The 21,083-nt window shown below is 37.9% G+C and overlaps 1 protein-coding gene across 6 annotated transcripts in view; it reads right to left on the bottom strand.

The window, feature by feature from the left end:
• Positions 1-21,083, bottom strand: part of FER (FER tyrosine kinase) — a 462,877-nt gene that overhangs the window by 10,912 nt on the left and 430,882 nt on the right. For all 6 annotated transcript variants that reach the window (XM_059916864.1, XM_059916866.1, XM_059916867.1 and 3 more), the window contains one exon: positions 15,860-16,014. In XM_059916864.1, coding sequence (XP_059772847.1) covers positions 15,860-16,014 — 155 coding nt within the window. The remainder of the gene's footprint in view (positions 1-15,859; positions 16,015-21,083) is intronic.

The following is a 21,083-nucleotide window of genomic DNA, read 5'->3' as shown; positions in this document are numbered from 1 at the left end:
ATTGACTCAGGTAGGGTACTGAAGTCCCCTACTATTATTGTATTGCTGTTTATTTCTCCTTTTAGGTCTGTTAACATTTTTTAAAATATATTTAAGTATTCCTATGTTAGGTGCATAAATATTTACAAATTTTATATCCTCTTTTTGTATTGACCTCTTTATCATTATGTAATGCCCTCCTTTGTCTCTGATTACAGTCTTTGTTTTAAAATCTACTTTGTTTGATATAAATATAGCCACCCCAGCTTCCTTTTGGTTTCCATTTGCATGGAATACCTTTCTCCATCCCTTCACTTTTAGTCTTTGTGTGTCCTTATGTCTGCGATGAGTCTCTTGTAGGCAGCATATAGATGGGTCTTATTTTTTATTCCATTCAGTAACTCTGTCTTTTGACTGGCAAATTTAGTCCCTTTACATTTAACGTTGTTATTGATATGTATGTACTTATTGCCATTTTAATTCCTTTCTTGCTGTTTTTTAGTTCCTCTCTGTTCCTTACTTCTTCACTTGCTCTCTTCCTTTGTGGTTTGATGACTTTCTTTAATGGTATGCTTAGATTTTTCTCATTATCATTACTGTATCTACTATAGATTTTGACTTTGTGGTAAGCATGAGGCTTACATATAACAACTTACATTTTTAAGTTGATTAAAAAAAACTGAAGATTGAACACATTCAAAAGCTCTACATTTTCACTCCCCCCTGCCTTGTTTTATGTTTCTGATGTCAGATTTTACATCTATTTATCTTGTATATCCCTTAACTAATTTTTGTAGTTATAGTTTTTATTTTTTTGTCTTTAACCTTCATACTACCTTTATAAGTGATTGATCCACTACCTTACTACATATTTACCTTTACCAGTGAGATATATATACTTTCATATATTTTCTTGTTACTAATTAGCAACCTTTCTTTTCAGCTTAGAGAAGTCCCTTTACCATTCCTTGTAAGGCCAGTTTAGTGGTGATGAACTCTTTTAGATTTTGCTTATCTGGAAAACACTTTCCCTCTCCTTCAATTTTGAATGATAACTTTGCCAAGTAGAGTATTCTTTGTTGGAAGTATTCTTCTTTCAGCACAGTGAATATATCATGCCATTCCTTTCCTGCATGCAAAGTTTCTGTTGAAATATTTGCTGGTAGTTGTATGGGGAATCCCTTGTATATAACAAGTTGTTTTTCTCTTGCTGCTTTTAAGATTTACTTTTCTTTAACTTTTGACACTTTAATTATAATGTGTTTGGTGTGGGTCTCTCTGGGTTCATCATCTTATTTGGAACACTGTGGGTTTCCTGGTCTGGATGTCTCTTTCCTTTCCCAGGTAGGAAGTCTTCAGCCATTATATCTTTTTTTTTCTTTAAATAAATTTATTTTTTTATTTACTTATTTTTGGCTGCGTTGGGTCTTTGCTGCTGCGTGAGGGCTTTCTCTAGTTGCGGCGAGCAGGGGCTACTCTTTGTTGTGGTGCACGGGCTTCTTTCTCATTGTGGTGGCTTCTCTTGTTGTGGAGTACGGGCTCTAGGCGTGCGGGCTTCAGTAGTTGTGGCGCACGGGCTCAGTAGTTGTGGCGCACGGGCTCAGTAGTTGTGGCTCACGGGCTCAGTAGTTGTGGCTCACGGGCTCTAGAGCACAGGCTCAGTAGTTGTGGTGCACAGGCTTAGCTGCTCTGCAGCATGTGGGATCTTCCCGGACCAGGGATTGAACCCGTGTCCCATGCATTGGCAGGTGGATTCCCAACCACTGTGCCACCAGGGAAGTCCCCCATTATATCTTCAAATAAGTTTTCTGCCCCTTTCTCTCTCTCTCTCCTCCATCTGGGACTACTATAATGCAAATAGTCTGCTAGATGTTGTCTCATAAGTCCCTTAAGCTCTCTTGGCTTTTTTCATTCTTTTTTCTTTTTATTGCTGTGATTGGATGACTTCCATTGCCCTCTGAGCTCACTGATCCTTTATTCTGTTTCATGTAGTATGATGTTGAACCTCTCTAGCATATTTTTCAATTCAGTTATTGTATTCTTCAACTCTATGTCTTTTCTTTGGTACCTTCTTATATTTTCTATCTCTTTGTTGAAATTCTCACTATGTTCATCCATTCTTTACCACCTTTAACGTTTTATCAGGTGGATAAACTATGTCCGTTTCATGAAGGTTTTTTTCTGAGGTGTTATCTTGTTCTTTCGTTTTGGAACACATTCCTCATTTTGCTTGACTTTCTGTGTTCGTTTCCATGCATTAGATGAAACAGCCACCTCCCCCAGTCCTGTAGGAGTGGCCTCCTGTAGGAGATACAACTTACCATCCAGCTCTGACCTAACTCTCCGATGTCTCTCAAGCCTTTGTGATTGTCCAAGCAGCCTATTTTATTGTTTAATATCTCCTAGTAGTTGAAGGTGTTCCAAGACCTGTCAGTGTCCCAAAGAGGAATATCTAGCACATAGATTCAGGCTGATTGGAAGCCAGACCCTCGGGCAGCAACTTTAAAGCATGCAAATATATACAGTCCTATCAGACTGCAAGTGTAAGCCATGCTGGGCATCAGAGCCAGGCGATCTGGAATGTCCCCTGGATTACAGTCACAAAAATAGGGGCTCCAGACAAGTGTATAAGTTCCTTTCTGGGAGATACTGACAAATTGTAGCGAGGCAGAGGGAGTCACAAAATCCTGTTCTCTGGCCTGCATTCCCTGAGAGCACCTTGATAGGCTTCTAGACAAACCTGGAGCCTGCCCTCAGGCTGAAGCTCCAGCACAAGATTATAGGCCTTTCACGGAAAGACTGTGCTCCTGGGTCTGTTGCCTCTTGCTGTGCCCTGAGGGTGGTAGCTGTTTAAGAACGCTTTCTCAGTTCTGTGGGACCCAGGAGTGTCAGCCCTGCTGGTCACCAGAGCCAGGCAATGTAGAGGTGTCTCCTGGCAGCAGCTGAAAAAATTGAGGCACCAGACAAGTGTTTAAGCTCCTTTCTTGGAGATACCGGTGAGCTAGAGTGAGGTAGAGGGATAGCACAAAGACGGCATCATCCACCAGCCTCATTCCCTGAGAGCAATTCTGTAGGCCCCTAGAAGTGTGCCAGACCAGAAGCCTGCCCCTCAGGCCAAAGCTCCTGGATAAGCAAATGGTCTTTATCAGAAAGACTGGGGGTGTGCTTCAGTCTGCTGCCGGTGCAGTGCCTTGGGAGGTGGCAGTCTGCCCAAAACTCTCAGATTGTTACAGTCCTGTGGGTTCCAGGAATACACGACCCCTGGTCTCCAGAGCCTGGTGATCAAAGGGTGTCCCCTGGGTGGCAGCTACAAAAACCAGGCCACCAGACATGTGTAAAAGCTCCCCTCTGGGAGATACTGGCACTTTGGATCATAGCAGAGGGAAAGCATGAAGATGGTGCCTGCCAGCCTCTGTCCCTAGAGATACCCTGTCAAGGCCCTAGATGCATTAAATTAGATGCCTGCCCCTCAGGCTAATGTGTTAAGATTAGCAAGTGAAGCTCTTTCATGTAAACTCTAGGAGTCTCTCCATTAGCTGATTCTCTCCTGGGCCCTGTGGTGGGTGAGCCCTTTAAGAAGCAGTTCTCAGCTTGCTAAAGCCTTGAGGGCCTCGTGGATGCAAGCCCAGATCATTTTCAAAGCCAGATGTTTTGGGGGCTCATCTCTCAGGTGCAGGTCTTAAAAGATAGGATGCCTGATGTTCCTTCGCTCCTCAGGGAGAAGCTATAGGTTTTGAGTTCCCTCCTGATTGTGGGTCACTGAACCAGGGGTGGGATTTAGGGCAACATTTTAAGTCAGCTGCTCCTACCTGCTCCCATGTGGCTTTTTTCCTCCTTTGCCCAATGTGTACGAATTGCTCAGCTAGTTTTTAGGTTTTTTTTCAGGGGCAAATGTTCCATATGTAGCTGTAGATTCAATGTGTCTGTGGGAGGAGGTGAGTTCAGGATCTACCTATATCGCCATCTTGACCTGAAACCTTGCTGGATAATTGTAATGGGCTAAAAGTTACTTACAGCCATATAGCACATTGCTAGTTTTCCATGTCTCATTTGATGCTCACAGTACCCTTTGCAGGGGAAGATACTATCATTCTCATTTGCAAATTAGAAAACATAGGTGTAGAGAAATAGATCGCTTGCTAAGGTCATGCAACTAATGACATGACTGGTTGGGAAACCTGGTCCTGATGGCTGATCCAGGACTCTTTACATTATAAATCCTACCTCTCTTGCATTTCAGAGTACTTAGTTACTTCACAGTAATTAAATTTCTATGGGTTGTATCAGCCCCAAGTTCCCAGGTGACAAATGAAAAAAGTTCTTTTAATGATCGTTACACAGATTGTTTTATTCCTTAGTTGGAAATCAGTATCTTATTTGCCCCTTACAATCACAGTACCCTTGGTAACAGCTGTACTGAGGAGGCAATATATGCTGAGGAGGCTATGAAGTATGCTACCACTGTGTGCTTAAAAAGGGGGGGGAGATACGTACAATTAGACGGCTGAGAAATCTCTGAGAAGAATACAACAATATGATAAGAGTATTTGCCTTTAGGAAGGGGAATTACATGGCTAGAGACAAGGGTGGGGAGAGGGGCTTACATTTCATTGTAGGCCCTTTACATACTGCTTGACTAAAACAAAACAAAACAAAACGAAAACAAGTTTATGCATCATCTTTTCAAAAATTAAATGACAACACTAATGACAAAATAATGGTGAAAATAACTTTAATTCTATGTCCCTAAGCCAAAATTTCACAGAGGTTTCTTAGACTGAAGGGGTTTCCCATCTACCCTAACCCCACACACTGCATGAAGACTTGGGCAGCATTTCATCTACTCTGAGGGCAAAAGTGAAAAAAAGAATCTGTGGGGAAAAAAAGACCCCTGGAAATGAGGCAAAATTTTACCACCAATCATAAATTGATATTTGCATAAAACGTGGAAGAAGTGGAACAAAAAATAAGACTTTCATAAAATATTTATGTTTTCTCTTGTTAAAAAAGTGCTAGGATTCAGAGCCAATCTTCAGTAATTTTAGTCTATGAGAACTAAATTTCTCAGGGTTGCCATGACACTTGTAGACACTCAGGAACTCCCTCATTGGATTCGGTAACAAATACTCCCCACTTCTTTCTCATCCTGTTAAAAATCTCTCCCTCATCTAAATTGTTCTGCATTTTATTTTTTATTTTTTATCAATTTTTAAAATTGAAGTATAGTTGATTACAAGGTTGTTTTAATTTCTGCTGTACAGCAAGGTGATTCAGTTATACATACACATACATTCTTTTTTTAAAATATTATTTTCCATAATGGTTTATCATAGAATATTGAATATAGTTCTCTGTGCTTATCCATTGTTGTTTATCCATTCATAACGCTACATCTGCTAATCCCAACCTCCCATTCCATCCCTTCCCCAACCCCCTCCCCCTTGGCAACCACCAGTCTGTTCTCTGTGTCCATGATTCTGTTTCTGTTTCTGTTTCATAGATAGGTTCATTTGTGTCATATTTTGGATTCCACATATAAGTGATATCATATGGTATTTCTCTTTCTGACTTCACTTAGTATGATAATCTCTAGTTGCATCCATGTTGCTGAACATGGCATTATTTCGTTTTTTATTCCATTGTATATGTGTTCCACATCTTCTTTATCCATTCATCTGTCGATGGACATTTAAGTTGTTTCCATGTCTTAGCTATTGTAGATGCTGCTGCTGTGAACATAGGGGTGCATATATCTTTTTGAATTATAGTTTTGTGTGGGTATATGCCCAGGAGTGAGATTGCTGGATCATATCGTAATTCTATTTTTGGTTTTCTGAGGAGCTGTTTTCCACAGTGGCTGCACCAACTTACATTCCTACCAACAGTGTAGGAGGGGTCCCTTTTCTCCACACCCTCTCCAGCATTTATTATTTGTAGACTTTTTAATGATGGCCATTCCGACTGATGTGAGGTGGTACCTCATTGTAGTTTTGATTTGCATTTCTCTAATAATTAGCGATGTTGAGCATATTTTCATGTGCCTGTTGGCCATCTGTATGTCTTCTTTTGAGAAATGTCTATTTAGGTCTTCTGCCCATTGTTTGATTGGGTTGTTTGTTTTTTTTGTTGTTGAGTTGTATGAGCTATTTATATATTTTGGAAATTAAGCCCTTGTCAGTCGTGTCACTTGCAAATATTTTCTCCCATTCTGTAAGCTGTCTTTTCGTTTTGTTTATGGTTTCCTTTGCTGTGCAAAATCGTGTAAGTTTGATTAGGTCCCATTTGTTTATTTTTGTTTTTATTTCTATTGCCTTGGGAGACTGACCTAAGAAAACATTGGTATGATTTATGTAAGAGAATGTTTTGCCTATGATCTCTTCTAGGAGTTTTATGGTGTCATGTATTATGTTAAAGTCTTTAAGCCATTTTGAGTTTATTTTTGCGTATGGTGAGAGGGTGTGTTGTTCTGCATTTTATAAAGTTAACATTAAAGACTGCTAAAAGAGGTCCCTCACTGCCAATCAAAGATCTTCTTGCCTGTCTTTATTATATGACATACCAAATTTAGGTCTGGCTCTTAAAGATATTTGGAATTAGAATTTTGATTTGTAAATACTTTAGTCAGCTTGAAATTCAACTAAAACACACTGTGATTGAAAGGCAGGATTTTACTTGGCATAATTGCTTAGCAGTAAGAGGAGTTTTAAAGGCAGTGTAATATAGAGAATCTGGCAAACAGGGTTAAGAACACATTCTAGAGAGCTGGATTTTATTGATAAGGTTTTAGGGCTCCCAAGTCCAGCTCCAGCTCCTTTATAGGGATGCTGTAAGAATCAAGAAGAAGGTGCTTAACAATGTTGTGTCATCTAAAGAAAACCTCTGAGTAAATAAAAAGAATACAGTCCTTTATTTTATCCTGTGATTGTTCTCCTTAGGAATATAGCTTTAGAGTAATAACCACCCCAGAGAAGAATCACTGGAAAATAGCAGGGCTGCCATTTTCTCTACATTTTGAGGAATGGTGGAATTAGTTTGTGATCTGCAAAGCTTCCAAAAGCTTCTCTTGCCAGCACATGGGAAGACACACTAAGGGTGAGGATTAGTTTCTGTGGAGTATTAAGTTAAAAAATTTCATTGTTGGGAACTAGAACGGCTTAGTCAATTTCTCACAATGACAACTACCTACACTTATCTATGCCATAGCCTTGCTGATATGCAAAATACAAAGCAGATTCTGGTGTCTCGATCCACCCCCAATTCACTTCCAAAACAATAACATTCCAAAGCTTTATCTGGAAAACATCTGGTGGTTCCTCAAGAAGTTAAGCACAGAATTACCATATTACCTAGTGTGTACTCAGAATAATTGAAAATAGGTCCTCAAACAAATCCTGGCATACAGATGTTTATAGCAGAGTTATTCACAAGAGCCAAAAGGTAAACACTGCTCAAATATACATCAATGAATGAACAGATAAATAAATGGTGGTAAATATATACAGCAGAATGATTATTCATCCATAAAAAGGAGTAAAATAATGACACATGCTACAACATGGATGAACCTTGAAAACATTATACTAAGTGAAAGAAGTCACATACCAAAGGTCACATATTGTATGATTCCATTTATATGAAATATGCAGAATAGGTAAATACATAGCAACAAAAAGCAGATATGTGGTTGCCAGTGGCTGAGGGAAGGAAGGAATGGGGACTAACTGCTTAATATGGGTATAAATTTTATTTTGGAGTGATGACAGTGTTTTGGAACTAGACAGAGGCAGTGGTTGCACACCACAGTGAATGTACTAAATGCCATTGAATTGTTTGCTTTAAAATGGTTAATTTTATGTTACATGAATTTCACCTCCAAGCTCTTTCTAAGTTACCTGGTCTTTAATTAAGCCATTAAGACATTTGTAAATACCTTATTAATTTCTCATGGTGAAGTAATTTTTCACTTTAAATCAATAAAGAATCATTTTATGATATTTTCAGTTTAATTTTTATTTTATATTGGAGTATACCTGATTTACAATGTTCTGTTAGTTTCAAGTATACATCAAAGTGATTCAGTTATATATACATACATATATCCATTCCTTTTCAGATTTTTTTCCCATATAGGTCATTACAGAACATTGAGTAGATCCCTGAGCTATATAGTAGGTCCTTGTTGATTATCTGTTTTATAGATAGCAGTGTGTATCTGTTAATCCCAAACTCCTAATTTATCCCCCACCCCCGACATTTCCCCTTTGGTAACCATAAGTTTGTTTTCGAAGTCTGTGAGTCTATTTCTGTTTTGTAAATAAGTTCATTTGTATCATTTTTTTTTAGATTCCACATATAAGTAATATCATATGATATTCGTCTTACTGTCGGACTTACTGCACTTAGTATGACGATCTCTAGGTCCATCCATATTGCTGCAAATGGCATTATTTCACTCTTTTTTATGGCTAATATTCCATTTATATATAATATTCCATTGTATATGCACCACGTCTTCTTTATACATTCCTCTGTCAATGGATATTTAGGTTGCTTCCATGTCCTGGCTATTGTAAATAGTGCTGAAATGAACATTGGGGTGCATGTATCTTTTGGAATTATGGTTTTCTCCAGATATATGCCCAGGAGTGGGATTGCTGCAGCACACGGTAGTTCTGTTTTTAGCTTTTTAAGGAACCTGCATATTGTTCTTCATAGTGGCTGTACCAATTTACATTCCCACCAACAGTGTAGGAAGGTTCCCTTTTCTCCACACCCTCTCTAGCATTTATTGTTTGTAGACATTTTGATGACAGGCATTCTGACTCGTGTTAGGCGATACCTCATTGTAGTTTTGATTTGCTTTTCTCTAATAATTAGCGATGTCGAGCATCTTTTCATGTGCCTGTTGGTTATCTGTAAGTCTTTTTTGGAGAAATGTCTATTTAGATCTTATGCCCATTTTTTGATTGGGTCGTTTGTTTTTTTGATATTAAGCCGCATGAGCTGTTTGTGTATTTTGGAGATTAATTCCTTGTCAGTTGCTTCATTTACGAATACTTTCTCCCATTCTGTGGGTTGTCTTTTCATTTTGTTTATGTTTCCTTTGCTGTACAAAAGCTTTTAAGTTTAATTAGGTCCCATTTGTTTATTTTTGTTTTTATTTTCATTACTCTAGAAAGTGGATCCAAAAAAGACCTTTCTGCGACTTATGCCAAAGAGTGTTCTGCCTGTGTTTTCCTCTAAGAGTTTTATAGTATCCGGCCTTACATTTAGGTCTTTAATCCATTTTGAGTCTATTTTTGTGTATGGTGTTAAAGAATGTTCTAATGTCATTCTTCTAGATGTAGCTGTTCATTCTTTTAGATGTGGCTGCTAGTATTTGGTTGAGGATTTTTGTGTCTATGTTCATTAGTGATATTGGCCTGTACTTTTCTTTCTTTGTGATATTTTTGTCTGGTTTTGGTAACAGGGTGATGGTGGCCTCGTAGAATGAGCTTGGGAGTGTTCATTCCTCTACAATTTTTTTGGAATAGTTTCAGAAGGATAGGTGTTAACTTTTCTCTAAATGTTTGATAGAATTCACCTATGAAGCCATCTGGTCTTGGACTTTTGTTTGTAGGGAGTCTTTAAATCACAGTTTCAAGTTCAGTACTTGTGATTGGTCTGTTCATATTTTCTATTTATTCCTGGTTCAGTCTTGGAAGATTGTACCTTTCTAAGAATTTGTCGATTTCTTCTAGGTTGTCCATTTTATTGGTGTATAGTTGCTTGTAGTAGTCTCTTATGATCCTTTGTATTTCTGTGGTGTCTGTTGTAACTTTATCATTTCTAATTTTATTGATTTGAGCTCTCTCCCTTTTTTTCTTGATGAGTCTAGTAGCTAAAGGCTTATCAATTTTGTATATCATTTCAAAGAACCAGCTTTTAGTTTCACTGATCTTTGCTGTTGTTTTCTTTGTCTCTATTTTATGTATTTCTTTGCTGATTTTTCTTTCTTTCTTTCTTTCTATTAATGTTGGGTTTCATTTGTTCTTTCTCTAGTTGCTTTAGGTGTAAGTTTTGGTTGTTTATTTGAGATTTTTCTTGTTTCCTGAGTTAAGATTGTATTGCTATAAACTTCCCTCTTAGAACTGCTTTTGCTGTGTCCCATAGGTTTTTGGATCATCGTGTTTTTGTTGTCATTTGTCTCTAGGTATTTTTTGATTTCCTCTTTGATTTCTTCAGTGATCCACTGGTTATTTAGTAACATATTGTTTAGCCTCCACATGTTTGTGTTTTTTACAGCTTTTTTCTTGTAGTTGATTTTTAGTCTCACAGCGTTGTGTTTGGAAAAGATGCTTGATTTCAATTTTCTTAAATTTACTGAGGCTTGATTTGTGACCCAAGATGTGATCTGTTGTGGAGGATGTTCCGTGTGCACTTGAGAAGAAAGTGTAATCTGCTGCTTTTGGATGGAATGCTCTATAAATATCAATTAAGTCCATCTGGTCTAAAGTGTCATTTAAGGCCTGTGTTTCTTTACTGATTTTCTGTCTGGATGATTTGTCCATTGATGAAAGTGGGGTGTTAAAGTCCCCCATTCTTATTGTGATACTGTTGACTTCTTTTATGACTGTTAGCATTTGCCTTATATATTGAGGTGCTCCTATGTTGGGTGCATATATATTTACAATTGTTATATCTTCTTCTTGGATTGATCCCTTGATCATTATGTAGTGTCCTTTTTTGTCTCTTGTAACAGTCTTTATTCTAAAGTCTATTTTGTCTGATATGTGTATTGCTATTCCAGCTTTCTTTTGATTTCCATATGCATGGAATACTATCTTCCATTCCCTCACTTTCAGTCTGTACGTGTCCCCGGATCTGAAGTGGGTCTCTTGTAGACAGCATATATATGGGTCTTGGTTTTGTATCCATTCATCCAGTCTGTGTCTTTTGGTTGGAGCATTTAATCCATTTACATTTAAGGTAATTATCAATATGTATGTTCTTATTGCCATGTTGTTAATTGTTTGGGATTTGTTTTTTTAGGTCTTTTTTTCTTACCTTCCTCTTTTGTTCTATTCTCTTGTGATTTGATGACTATCTTTAGTGTTGTGTTTAGATTGCTTTTTCTTTTTTGTGTGTGTATCTATTGTAGACTTTTAGTTTGTGGTTCCCATGAGGTTTTGATATAGCAGTCTATATATGTACAAGATTCTTTTAAGTTGCTGGTCTCTTATTTTCAAATGCATTTCCAATATCCTGAATTTGTACTCTCCTATTCTCATGACTGCTGGTTTTGATATCTTATTTGCATGTGGATGATTTGCTACCTTTACTGCATGTTTGCCTTTACTGGTCAGTTTTCCCATTTGTAATCTTCTTGTTTCTAGTTGTGGCCTTTTCTTTTCCACCTAGAGAAGTTCCTTTAACATTTGTTGTAAAGCTGGTTTGGTGGTGCTGAATTTTCTTAGCTTTTGCTAGTCTGTAATGCTTCGATTTCTCTGTCAAATCTGAATGAGAGGCTTGCTGGGTAGAATATTCTTGGTTGTAGGTTTTTCCCTTTCAACACTTTAAATATATCCTGCCACTCCCTCTGGCCTGCAGAGTTTCTGCTGAAAACCCAGCTGGTAACCTTATGGGGATTTCCTTGTATGTTATTTGTTGCTTTTCTCTTATTGCTTTTAACACATTATTGACTAGGGGATTTTTGCAGAAACTAACGTCTGTGGCCAGGTGATTTGTTATGTAAGTGAATATTGAAACACCCATGTTTGAGTAAATATCAACAACTTTTTTTGCACTAAATGTATTTATTTGAAACTTTGTACATGTCTTACTAAAGTATTCTAATATTTCGTTAGAGTGTGATAGGCAGTATAGCAGGCACCTCTGTGCAGGGGAACAGAACAGCTATTACAAATATACTGTGTTTCACTGCACTTTCCCCTGTTAAGAGCAGACTGTACACTTTCTGGTGGAATTTGTTTTTTTAGTCCTATGGGTATGGTTTCCTCTAGAATATGTTCTTTTATTTTACCTGATAGTTGACAAGGTGGATCTTTGTGGGGGGCTCTTTTAGAAATGCCACAAGAAGGACCAGGTGCAGGACTACCACTGCATTCACCAGAATTCTCAGTTACCCATTCTCTAGCTACTGCTAACAAAAATTGCTTGTAAGTCATTTTATTCTGTGCATTAAGGCTACAATAAATTTTAAACTCATTGAATAAACCACACTACTCAAATAGAAACCCACTTTCTTATACCATTTTCGAGTTTTCCAGAGGATATTGAAGTTTGCCAGATATTGATCGGATCGATCAACTTCTTTCATATATTTATTATACTCTAATATACAAGTGGGTTTAGTTATCTGATGGCCAGTCCTCCTGTCTTCCTTTCCTGTAGATGCTATGGAGGCGTCATGAAGAGTTGTCACCATGCAGACTAGCCTCTTGTCTTTCCATATAAGAAGAATCACTTCTCCCTTCCATAAGAATGTCATTTCTCCCCTCTGTAGATGTTTAGATTTCTTCTTTAATTGGTTTGGTAGACCATGATTCTCTCTTATAGTCCCACAAACTCTGGTTTTATTTTTCAACAATATTTCAGATGTGGACACACTGTTGTAATAATTGTCTTTGTAAATATGGTGCCATGAACCAAGATAAGGTTGTAGGACCGATAATATTGTTTCTTGCAGTTTCTTTCCTTCACCCATGTAAATCTCAAGGTAGCATATATATCGTTTCATTTTCGGTAACCATCCTGACCAAAATTCCATATTTTGTAAGTTTTCTGGGAATATAGGTTTTGAATCTGAGTCGTCCTCTCCACTCTAATTGCCTCCTCAAGTGATAGCTCTTGTTTGGGTATATAGATCAATTGAAATTTTGGTAGAAAATAATACAAAAGAGGTTTAGCTTTTGAAGTTCTGTCTGCAGGAAGTACAGTTTCTGAGTTATGGTTAAAGTGAAGAAATATCATTATTTGTTTGAACCTTCTTCTTGTCATAATCTTTGGAAAGACAGGTGTTTCAAGTAAGGGATCAGTCGACCAATATTCTTTCCAGTGTGACTTTCTTATTTTTCCCATCAAAATTATTAATCCAAGAAACTTCTTCATGTCACTAGTGGTTACATCAGTCCATTTTAAATCCTTATCATAGTTTTTATATGATTTTTCATTCTGCTGGTGATACGGATTTGTTTGAGAAGTGACCAACTCAAAAAAGTCGTTACCAAAAATTGTTATTTCACTAACACTTTGTGGGTTATTACAGTCAGCAGTTACACCTGACACACCTGTAAAGTCTTCTAATTCTCATGAAATGTTGTCTTCAATCCACTCTTCTGTAGAAGCAAAGGAGCATTCTCCAGCACCATGAGTTTCATTTTCACTTTCCGTATCAGAATCAATCACTAAGGTTTTTTTGTCTTTTTGTTGGTCTAATATTCACATCGTGTGAATCAGAACTATATATTCTGAAGAACTATCATCTTCTGAGACACTAGTATACATGTTGCTCAATCAGAGAAAGTATCTGCATAAAATTCACTGAAAAATTCTTTTTCACTCAAAATTTTGTGATGCGTCATTTTTGAAAATTTTATGGTAATAAACTTGTGTTTATAATATACACAAGGTTGGAACAAAAACCTAACGGACCAAAATGTGAATGATAATGACATCATAAGCTGTCTAATGAACTGTTGATCAACTTTAAGCTCTAACAACTTTGCAAGTTGATATTAATTGTATCACTCTCTAAAAACGTATTGATATGTCTCTGGTCAATAACGTTTGGGTAACAAGAGACATATTAATATGTCTCCTGTCAATAAATTGTTAACATTTTCTCTTTGTCTTTAATTTTTGTTAATTTGATTAATATGTGTCTTGGCATGGCCCTCCTCAGGTTTACCCTGTATGGGATTTTTTGTGCTTCCTGGACTTGAGTGATTGTTTCCTTTCCCATGTTAGGGAAGTCTTTGGCTATTATCTCTTCAAATATTTTCTCAGGCCCTTCCTCTTTTCTCCTTCTGCAACCCCTATAATGTGAATGTTGGTGCATTTCATCTTGTCCCAGAGATCTCTTAGTTTGTCCTCATCTCTTTTCATTCTTTTTCCTTTATTCTGCTTTGTGGCAGTGATTTCCACCAATCTGTCTTCCAGCTGACTTATTCATTCTTCTGCCTCATTTATTCTGCTACTGATTCCTCCTAGTATATTTTTCATTTCAGTTAGTTATTGTTCATCTCTGTTTGTTCTTTAAATCTTCTAGCTCTTTGTTAAACATTTTTTGTATCTTCTTGGTCTGTGCCTCCATTCTTTTTCTGAGATCTTGGATCATCTTTTTCAGGCAGACTGCCTATTATCTCCTCCTCACTTAGTTGTTCTTCTGGGGTTTTATCTTGTTCCTTCATCTGGAACATATTTCTCTGCTGTCTCATTTTTTCTAACTTTCTGTGTTTGTGGGCTCTGTTCTGCAGGCTGCAGGATTGTAGTTCTTCTTGCTTCTGATTTCTGACCCCTGGTGGGTGAGGTTGGTCCAAGGGCTTGTGCAGGCTTCCTGGTGCCTTCCCACTGGTGGGTGGAGCTGGATCTTGTCCCTCATCTCATTGTGGCTTCTTCTTTGTCTTTGGATGTAGAATATCTTTTTTGGTAGGTTCCAGTCTTTTTTTGCTGATGGTTGTTCAGCAGTTAAGTTATGATTTTGGTGTTTTTATAACAGGAGGTGAGCTCAAGTCCTATTCTACTCTGCCATCTTGTCTTCAATCTCTCTAATATGCTTTCATGTCACAAACCTCAGCTTCTTCCCTCCCACACCTGGTCTAGGTCCAGCCGGAAGGAGGCAGAAGTAGGAGGCTGAGTCAAGGCTTGGTGCCCTGGCCACGTGGAGGTGGCACTTACTAAGTATTTTCTGATGAATGCTTTGTTACGAGCTGCAGCGAGGCAGGGACCATGATGAGGGGCAGCGGCCACACATGCATGGTACCAGCTGGCACGGAGTCTCACAAGCTGCATGCCCTTGCCTGCCTCTTGTGCATCTCCACTTCGAGGAGCAGGACTGAGGACACAGGGACACTGCATGATGCTTCCCTCCACTTTATGATATTTTTATTCAAAACATACTATACCCATTCACCAACTCATGGCTCATATGCTGCTTCCCTTAATGAAAATGTAATTTTTAATTTCACTTAAAAGCATATTATTTTTTTTTAAAAATAAAATCCTTGAGTTCTTACCCATCTTGCTATGGCCCATTTCATCCCAACCACAGATAATACAAGCTGTATTTACTTCCAATTACAATGACACATAAAAATTCAAGTGAAAAAAATGCCTGCTGTTTTAAAATGTAACAACTCCCATCTCTCTCTTCCCACAAGATTTATACAAGTTCCAGAGACTGAGATGCTAAGAAACCATGTCAATTTTCAGAGTGAGAAACAACAGCATTGACTGACTTAATATTTAGGAACCTAACATTAGATGAGGTTATTGGACCAATTATAAGACATTCAAAAGAAATGGTCCAGAGCCACAGCAACATTTTTACTCTGGGTATAATTTGACTATTAAGATAGAAATAAATAATCTTTTTTGGATAACAATAAAAACTTTCAGAGGTACAGTCATACTTAACAATGCTTGTATTATCCATCTTTTAAATCTAGCAATCTTCCATACAAAAATCTGATTAATAAGATCAGTGAATTAAGTTTGTGCTCATGTTCAAGTGTAAAGTCTGAACACTTACACATTCTTTTTTGTTGCTCCTCAGATGATTCTAACTGGAGCTCTGCTCTACCCCTGTAACTTTGCTTGTGAATGTTTTGTGCTAACGGAGTCCATTTTTACCACCAAAAAGAAAAAAGTCTATTCTTACCATAATTAAGAGCTTCTGGTGCTGTCCATTTAATGGGAATCTGCTTTAAGCCAGAAGATGAATACACTCCACCATCCTCTTGACGAGACATTCCAAAGTCACTGATTTTCAGAACATTATTTTCACCTACCAGACAGTTTCTTGCAGCAAGATCCCTAGGTTACAATAAGACATAGAAAACACCTATTAAAACAAATTGAAAGCTGCTTTCACACTTATGACTTCCATGCTTTGCAATTTTACATTTGCAGTGTATTCATAATGAGGTTAAGAATGCTTGCAATTTACCAGTCTTTCCCATCTTTTCTGTCATAGGTAAAAATCATCCACAAGAACATTTGCATATGGAACAGGCCACATGCTAGTCTCTAGCCACCACATATATTATTTCTATTTAAATAGAAAGACACTGATTCTAGGGTTAAGAGAGAAAAATCACAGAGGAGAGTCTAAGCAGACTTGGCATTATTTCTCCTTTGACTGGCTTTCCTAGAGCAGCACTAACAGAACTTTCTGTGACAATGGCATATGCTGTCTGGCATGACCTGTGCTGCCCAGTAGGTAGCCATTGGCCACGTGAGACTATCGAACACGTGCAATGTGGCTGGTGTGATGGGAAACTGAAATTTTAAATTTTCTTTACTTTCAGTTAGTTAGTTAATTTAATTTAAATAGCTGCATGTGGCTTGTAGCTGCTAAGTAGCCTTTGGCAGTGTAGCCCTAGAATTTCCCAAAGGTTGGAGAATGGCTGAGGTGCCAGAGAGTCTGGTAACTCTTTTGTTTTTTTTTTTTTTTTTTTGCACCTGGGATGTGCAAAACCCTACGTGATGATCTGCCCTGCCTCTCTCTCTCTCAACTTGTCTTGTTCCAGTCTGTCCATAATTTGCTATATTCCAGCCATATTCAGCTTCTTTTTGTCCCCAAACATAGGACAAATCCCCTAAACATGGCAAGCTTATTTCTACTGTAGGGCTTTGCACTTAGCTATTCCCTTTGCCTGGAGTGCTCTCCTTCTAGGCTTTTGCATAGCTGGCTCCTCTTCATTCATTCTTAGCTCAAACTGCTATACTTCCTAACCTCCCCTGCAGCTAGCTGTGGCTGTAATCTAAATACTGGCCAATGAGATATAAGCAGAAGAGTTGTCTAGAATTTTTAGGAAGTTTCTTTAAAAGAAAGGGGAAGTACCATTACATTTCTCTCCTCAGAGAACTCTATCTTGACCACCCTTAACTAAGAGGAAAGACAGCAGTGAACAAAACAGACCAAGTACTCTCATTCTAGTGGGGAAGACATTCAATAGTCACATTCATATATGTACATATAAATGTTTATATATAGAAAATATAGATAAAGTATATGAGCATGCACACACACAAAGAATATCAGATAATAGGTCAAATGATGTTGAGTGTTAAGAAGAAAAAGAGTTGTATAAAGGGAAAAAGATTTACAAGCGGGAATCCTATTTTAGATAGGTTGTTAGGAAAGGTCTCTTTTTGATAATGTGATATTTGATCAAAGACCTGAAGGAAGTTAAGGAACAAGCCATGAGGATATCTAGGTGAAGAGCAGTCAAGGTAGAAGGAATAGTAGATACAAAGGCCCTAAAATTGGTTCATGCTTGGTATATTCAAGGAACATCAAGGAAGCCAGCAGAGCTGGAAGGGAATGAGTGAGGGAGAGAATAGCAGATTTAATCAGAGTTAGCCAGGACCAAATAATATATGGCCTTTTAATAGTAGGCTCCTTGGCTTTTATTCAGCTAGGAGGTAACCAGAGAGTTCTGCACACAGGAATGACATAATGTGACTTATTTTTTGAAGGATTATATGTTACTATGTGGAGAATGGACTGGCAAAACCAGAGAGACCAGTAAGCAGACTATTTCAGAAGTCTAGGAGAGATGACGATAGCCTACACTAAGATGAAAGTGGTGGAGGTGGTCAGAAGCTATCAGATTCAGAATATATTTTGAAAGTATCAATACAATCAGTAGCGTCTGCTGGTAGACTGGATGTGGAGTAGGAGAGAAAAAGAGTCATGGATGACCCAAGATATTTTGGCCTAAGCAACTGGAAGATTGGAACTGACAGTGAAATGGGTAACTGGGGGAAGAACAAGATTCACAGAGTGTGGCAGAGACAGCCAGTTGCCCCCTAATGTCCATTTCCTCTTCTGTTTTAGTAATAAGTGCTCCATAATTTCAAGGATTGAAGAAAGAAGGCTGAGAAGGAGCAGCAAGTGAGGCAGGAGGGAAACCAACAGAGGGGCTGGTGTCCTGGAAGCCAAGTGAGGAAAGCTTTTCAAGGGGGAATAGAAATTAACTGACATCTACTACTGAGAAGACAAGAAAGATGAGGACTATGAACTGGCCATTAGATTTGACAACATGGAATTTAATGAGACACTGACAAGAGCAATCTCAGAGGAGTGGTGGGTACAATAGCATGACTGGAGTGTGTTCAAAGAGAATGAGAAAAAGAAGTGGAGATGGTGAGTTTAGACGCTCTTCTGAGTAAATTTGCTATAAAGGGGTACAGAGAAATGGGGAGGCAACTAGAGGGGGTTTCAGGTCAAAGGAGTTTTTCCCCTAATATGGGGGCTATTACATGTATTTATGCAGACAGGAATAATACTGTATAGAGGGTAAAACTAATGCAGGAAGGGAAAGGTGACAATGGCAGGTGTGAAGCCCTTGAAAAGAGGTGATGGTATCCATCTGTGCTCTTCAGAGCTGTATCCCCAATGCCCAGAATAGTACTTGGCACATAGTAGGTGCTCAATAAATGTTTGTTGAATGAATACATATATATTGTCTTATCCTAGCAGTGATCCCTGCTGAAGGCAGGTCGTCTATTCTGTGCTTTCTTTTGTAATTCTTTTCCCCTGAGGAACAATCAACAACTTGTTTCTCTTTCAGCTGAGATGGTTTTACATATTTACCTTTGAAATGCACCTCTATATGTCAAACAAACATGACTCAAGGCTTCTAAAAAAATAAAGTCTAATTTATAGGATTGGTCTTGTAACATAGGAAGTACCTTGAGCAACTGACTTATATCAGTAGTTGACTGGTAGTGATGATATTTCCTCAGGGAGTTAAATTAGCCTTTTATGTTTTAGGAGGAACCTTGGGCGATAGTACCTAAACAAACACATTCAGAAAGGAATGTGACATTTTCTACCTTACTAATTTGCTAAGATTGGCTTTATTCATCAGATCCAAGTTTCACAATGGAGAACCTTAGAAGAAGCCCAAGGTTAAAATTAAATCTTTGACTTGCTTCCCAGCACCCACTGGAAGAGTGAGGGACTCTGGTTTGTTGCTAGACAAAGTGAGTGATAGTGAAATGCTGGTCCATCTTAATCTGTAGGAAGGAACTATATTATATGTGCTCAGGAACACCAAGTCCTACCTATGGCAGAGATGGCCAGAATAAACAATAGCTTTGCCACTTATTTGAGTGGCCTTGGTTAATCTTCATTTTAGGTATCTATAAAACACAACCTAGCAGGGTTAAATGGACTAATGGTTGTAAAGTGCTAGAATGCAATATATGATTCAAAATAAGTCTTAAACAAACTATTACTGCTGCTGCTGCTGCTGCTGCTGCTACTACTACTACAAGAGGACCTGCAACAGTGAGATAGAGTTTGTGACCTGCAGTATTTAAAGATGATATGATTTTTATTTTTACACAGAAAATCTCAAGGAATTTAAGTAACAAGAACTAATAAACAAATTTAGCAAAGCTGCAAGGTAAAAGGTTAATATTAAAAAATATTCTTGCATGATAGCAGCGAACAATTGGAAAATAAAATAAATTCCATTTACAGTAATGCCAATAAAACAAATACCTAAAAATAAGACAATCAAGTTTTTTTACACTCACAACAACTATAAAACTTGACTGAGAAAAAAATAATAAATAAAAGGAAAGACAGTCCATGCTCATGAAGTAGAAGTCAATATTGCTAAGATGGCCAAATTAATCTATAGATTTAATGCAATCTCAGTCATTCTAGCAGACATCATCTTTGTAAAATTAGACAAGCTCATTTTAAAGGCCATATATGACAAACCCACAGGTAACATCATTCTCAATGGTGAAAAACTGAAAGCATTTCCTCTAAGATCAGGAACAAGACAAGGATGTCCACTCTTGCCACCTTTATTCAACATAGTTTTGGAAGTTTTAGCCACAGCAATCAGAGAAGAGAAAGAAATAAAAGGAATCCAAATCAGAAAAGAAGAAGTAAAACTGTCACTGTTTGCAGGTGACATGATACTATACATAGAAAATCCTAAAGACACTACCAGAAAACTACTAGAGTTCATCAATGAGTTTGATAAAGTTGCAGATACAAAATTAATACACAGAAATCTCGGGGCTTCCCTGGTGGCACAGTGGTTGAGAATCTGCCTGCCAGTGCAGGGGACACGGGTTCGAGCCCTGGTCTGGGAAGATCCCACATGCCACAGAGCAACTGGGCCCGTGAGCCACAATTACTGAGCCTGCGCATCTGGAGCCTGCGCTCCGCAACAAGAGAGGCCGCGATATTGAGAGGCCCGCGCACCGCGATGAAGAGTGGCCCCCGCTTGCCATAACTAGAGAAAGCCCTCGCAAAGAAACGAAGACCCAACACAGCCATAAATAAATAAATAAATAAATAAATAATTAAAAAGAAATCTCTTGCATTCCTATACACTAACAAACAACGAAAGATCAGAAAGAGAAATTAAGGAAACAATCCCATTTACTGTCGTATCAAAAAGAATAAAATACCTAGCAATAAACATACCTAAGGAGGCAAAAGACCTGTACTCAGACAACAATAAGATGCTGATGAAAGAAATCAAAGATGACACAAATAGATGGAGAGATGATACACTATATTCTAGGATTGGAGGAATCAATATTGTTAAAATGAATATACCACCCAAGGTAATGTACAGATTCAATGCAATCCCTATCAAATTACCAATGGCATTTTTCACAGAACTAGAACAAAAAATTTTACAATTTGTGTGGAAACACAAAAGACCCCGAAAAGCCAAAGCAATCCTGAGAAAGAAAAATGGAGCTGAAGGAATCAGGCTCCCTGACTTCAGACTATACTACAAAGCTACAGTTTGGTACTGGCACAAAAACAGAAATACAGATCAATGGAACAGGATAGAAAGCCCAGAAATAAACTCATGCACTTATGGTCAACTAATCTA

This window comes from Balaenoptera ricei, chromosome 3, assembly GCF_028023285.1.
Source record: "Balaenoptera ricei isolate mBalRic1 chromosome 3, mBalRic1.hap2, whole genome shotgun sequence".
Taxonomy (NCBI): Eukaryota; Metazoa; Chordata; class Mammalia; order Artiodactyla; family Balaenopteridae; genus Balaenoptera; species Balaenoptera ricei.
The sequence above is the reverse complement of the archived record's forward strand: the minus strand, read 5'-3'. Positions and strand labels throughout refer to the sequence as shown.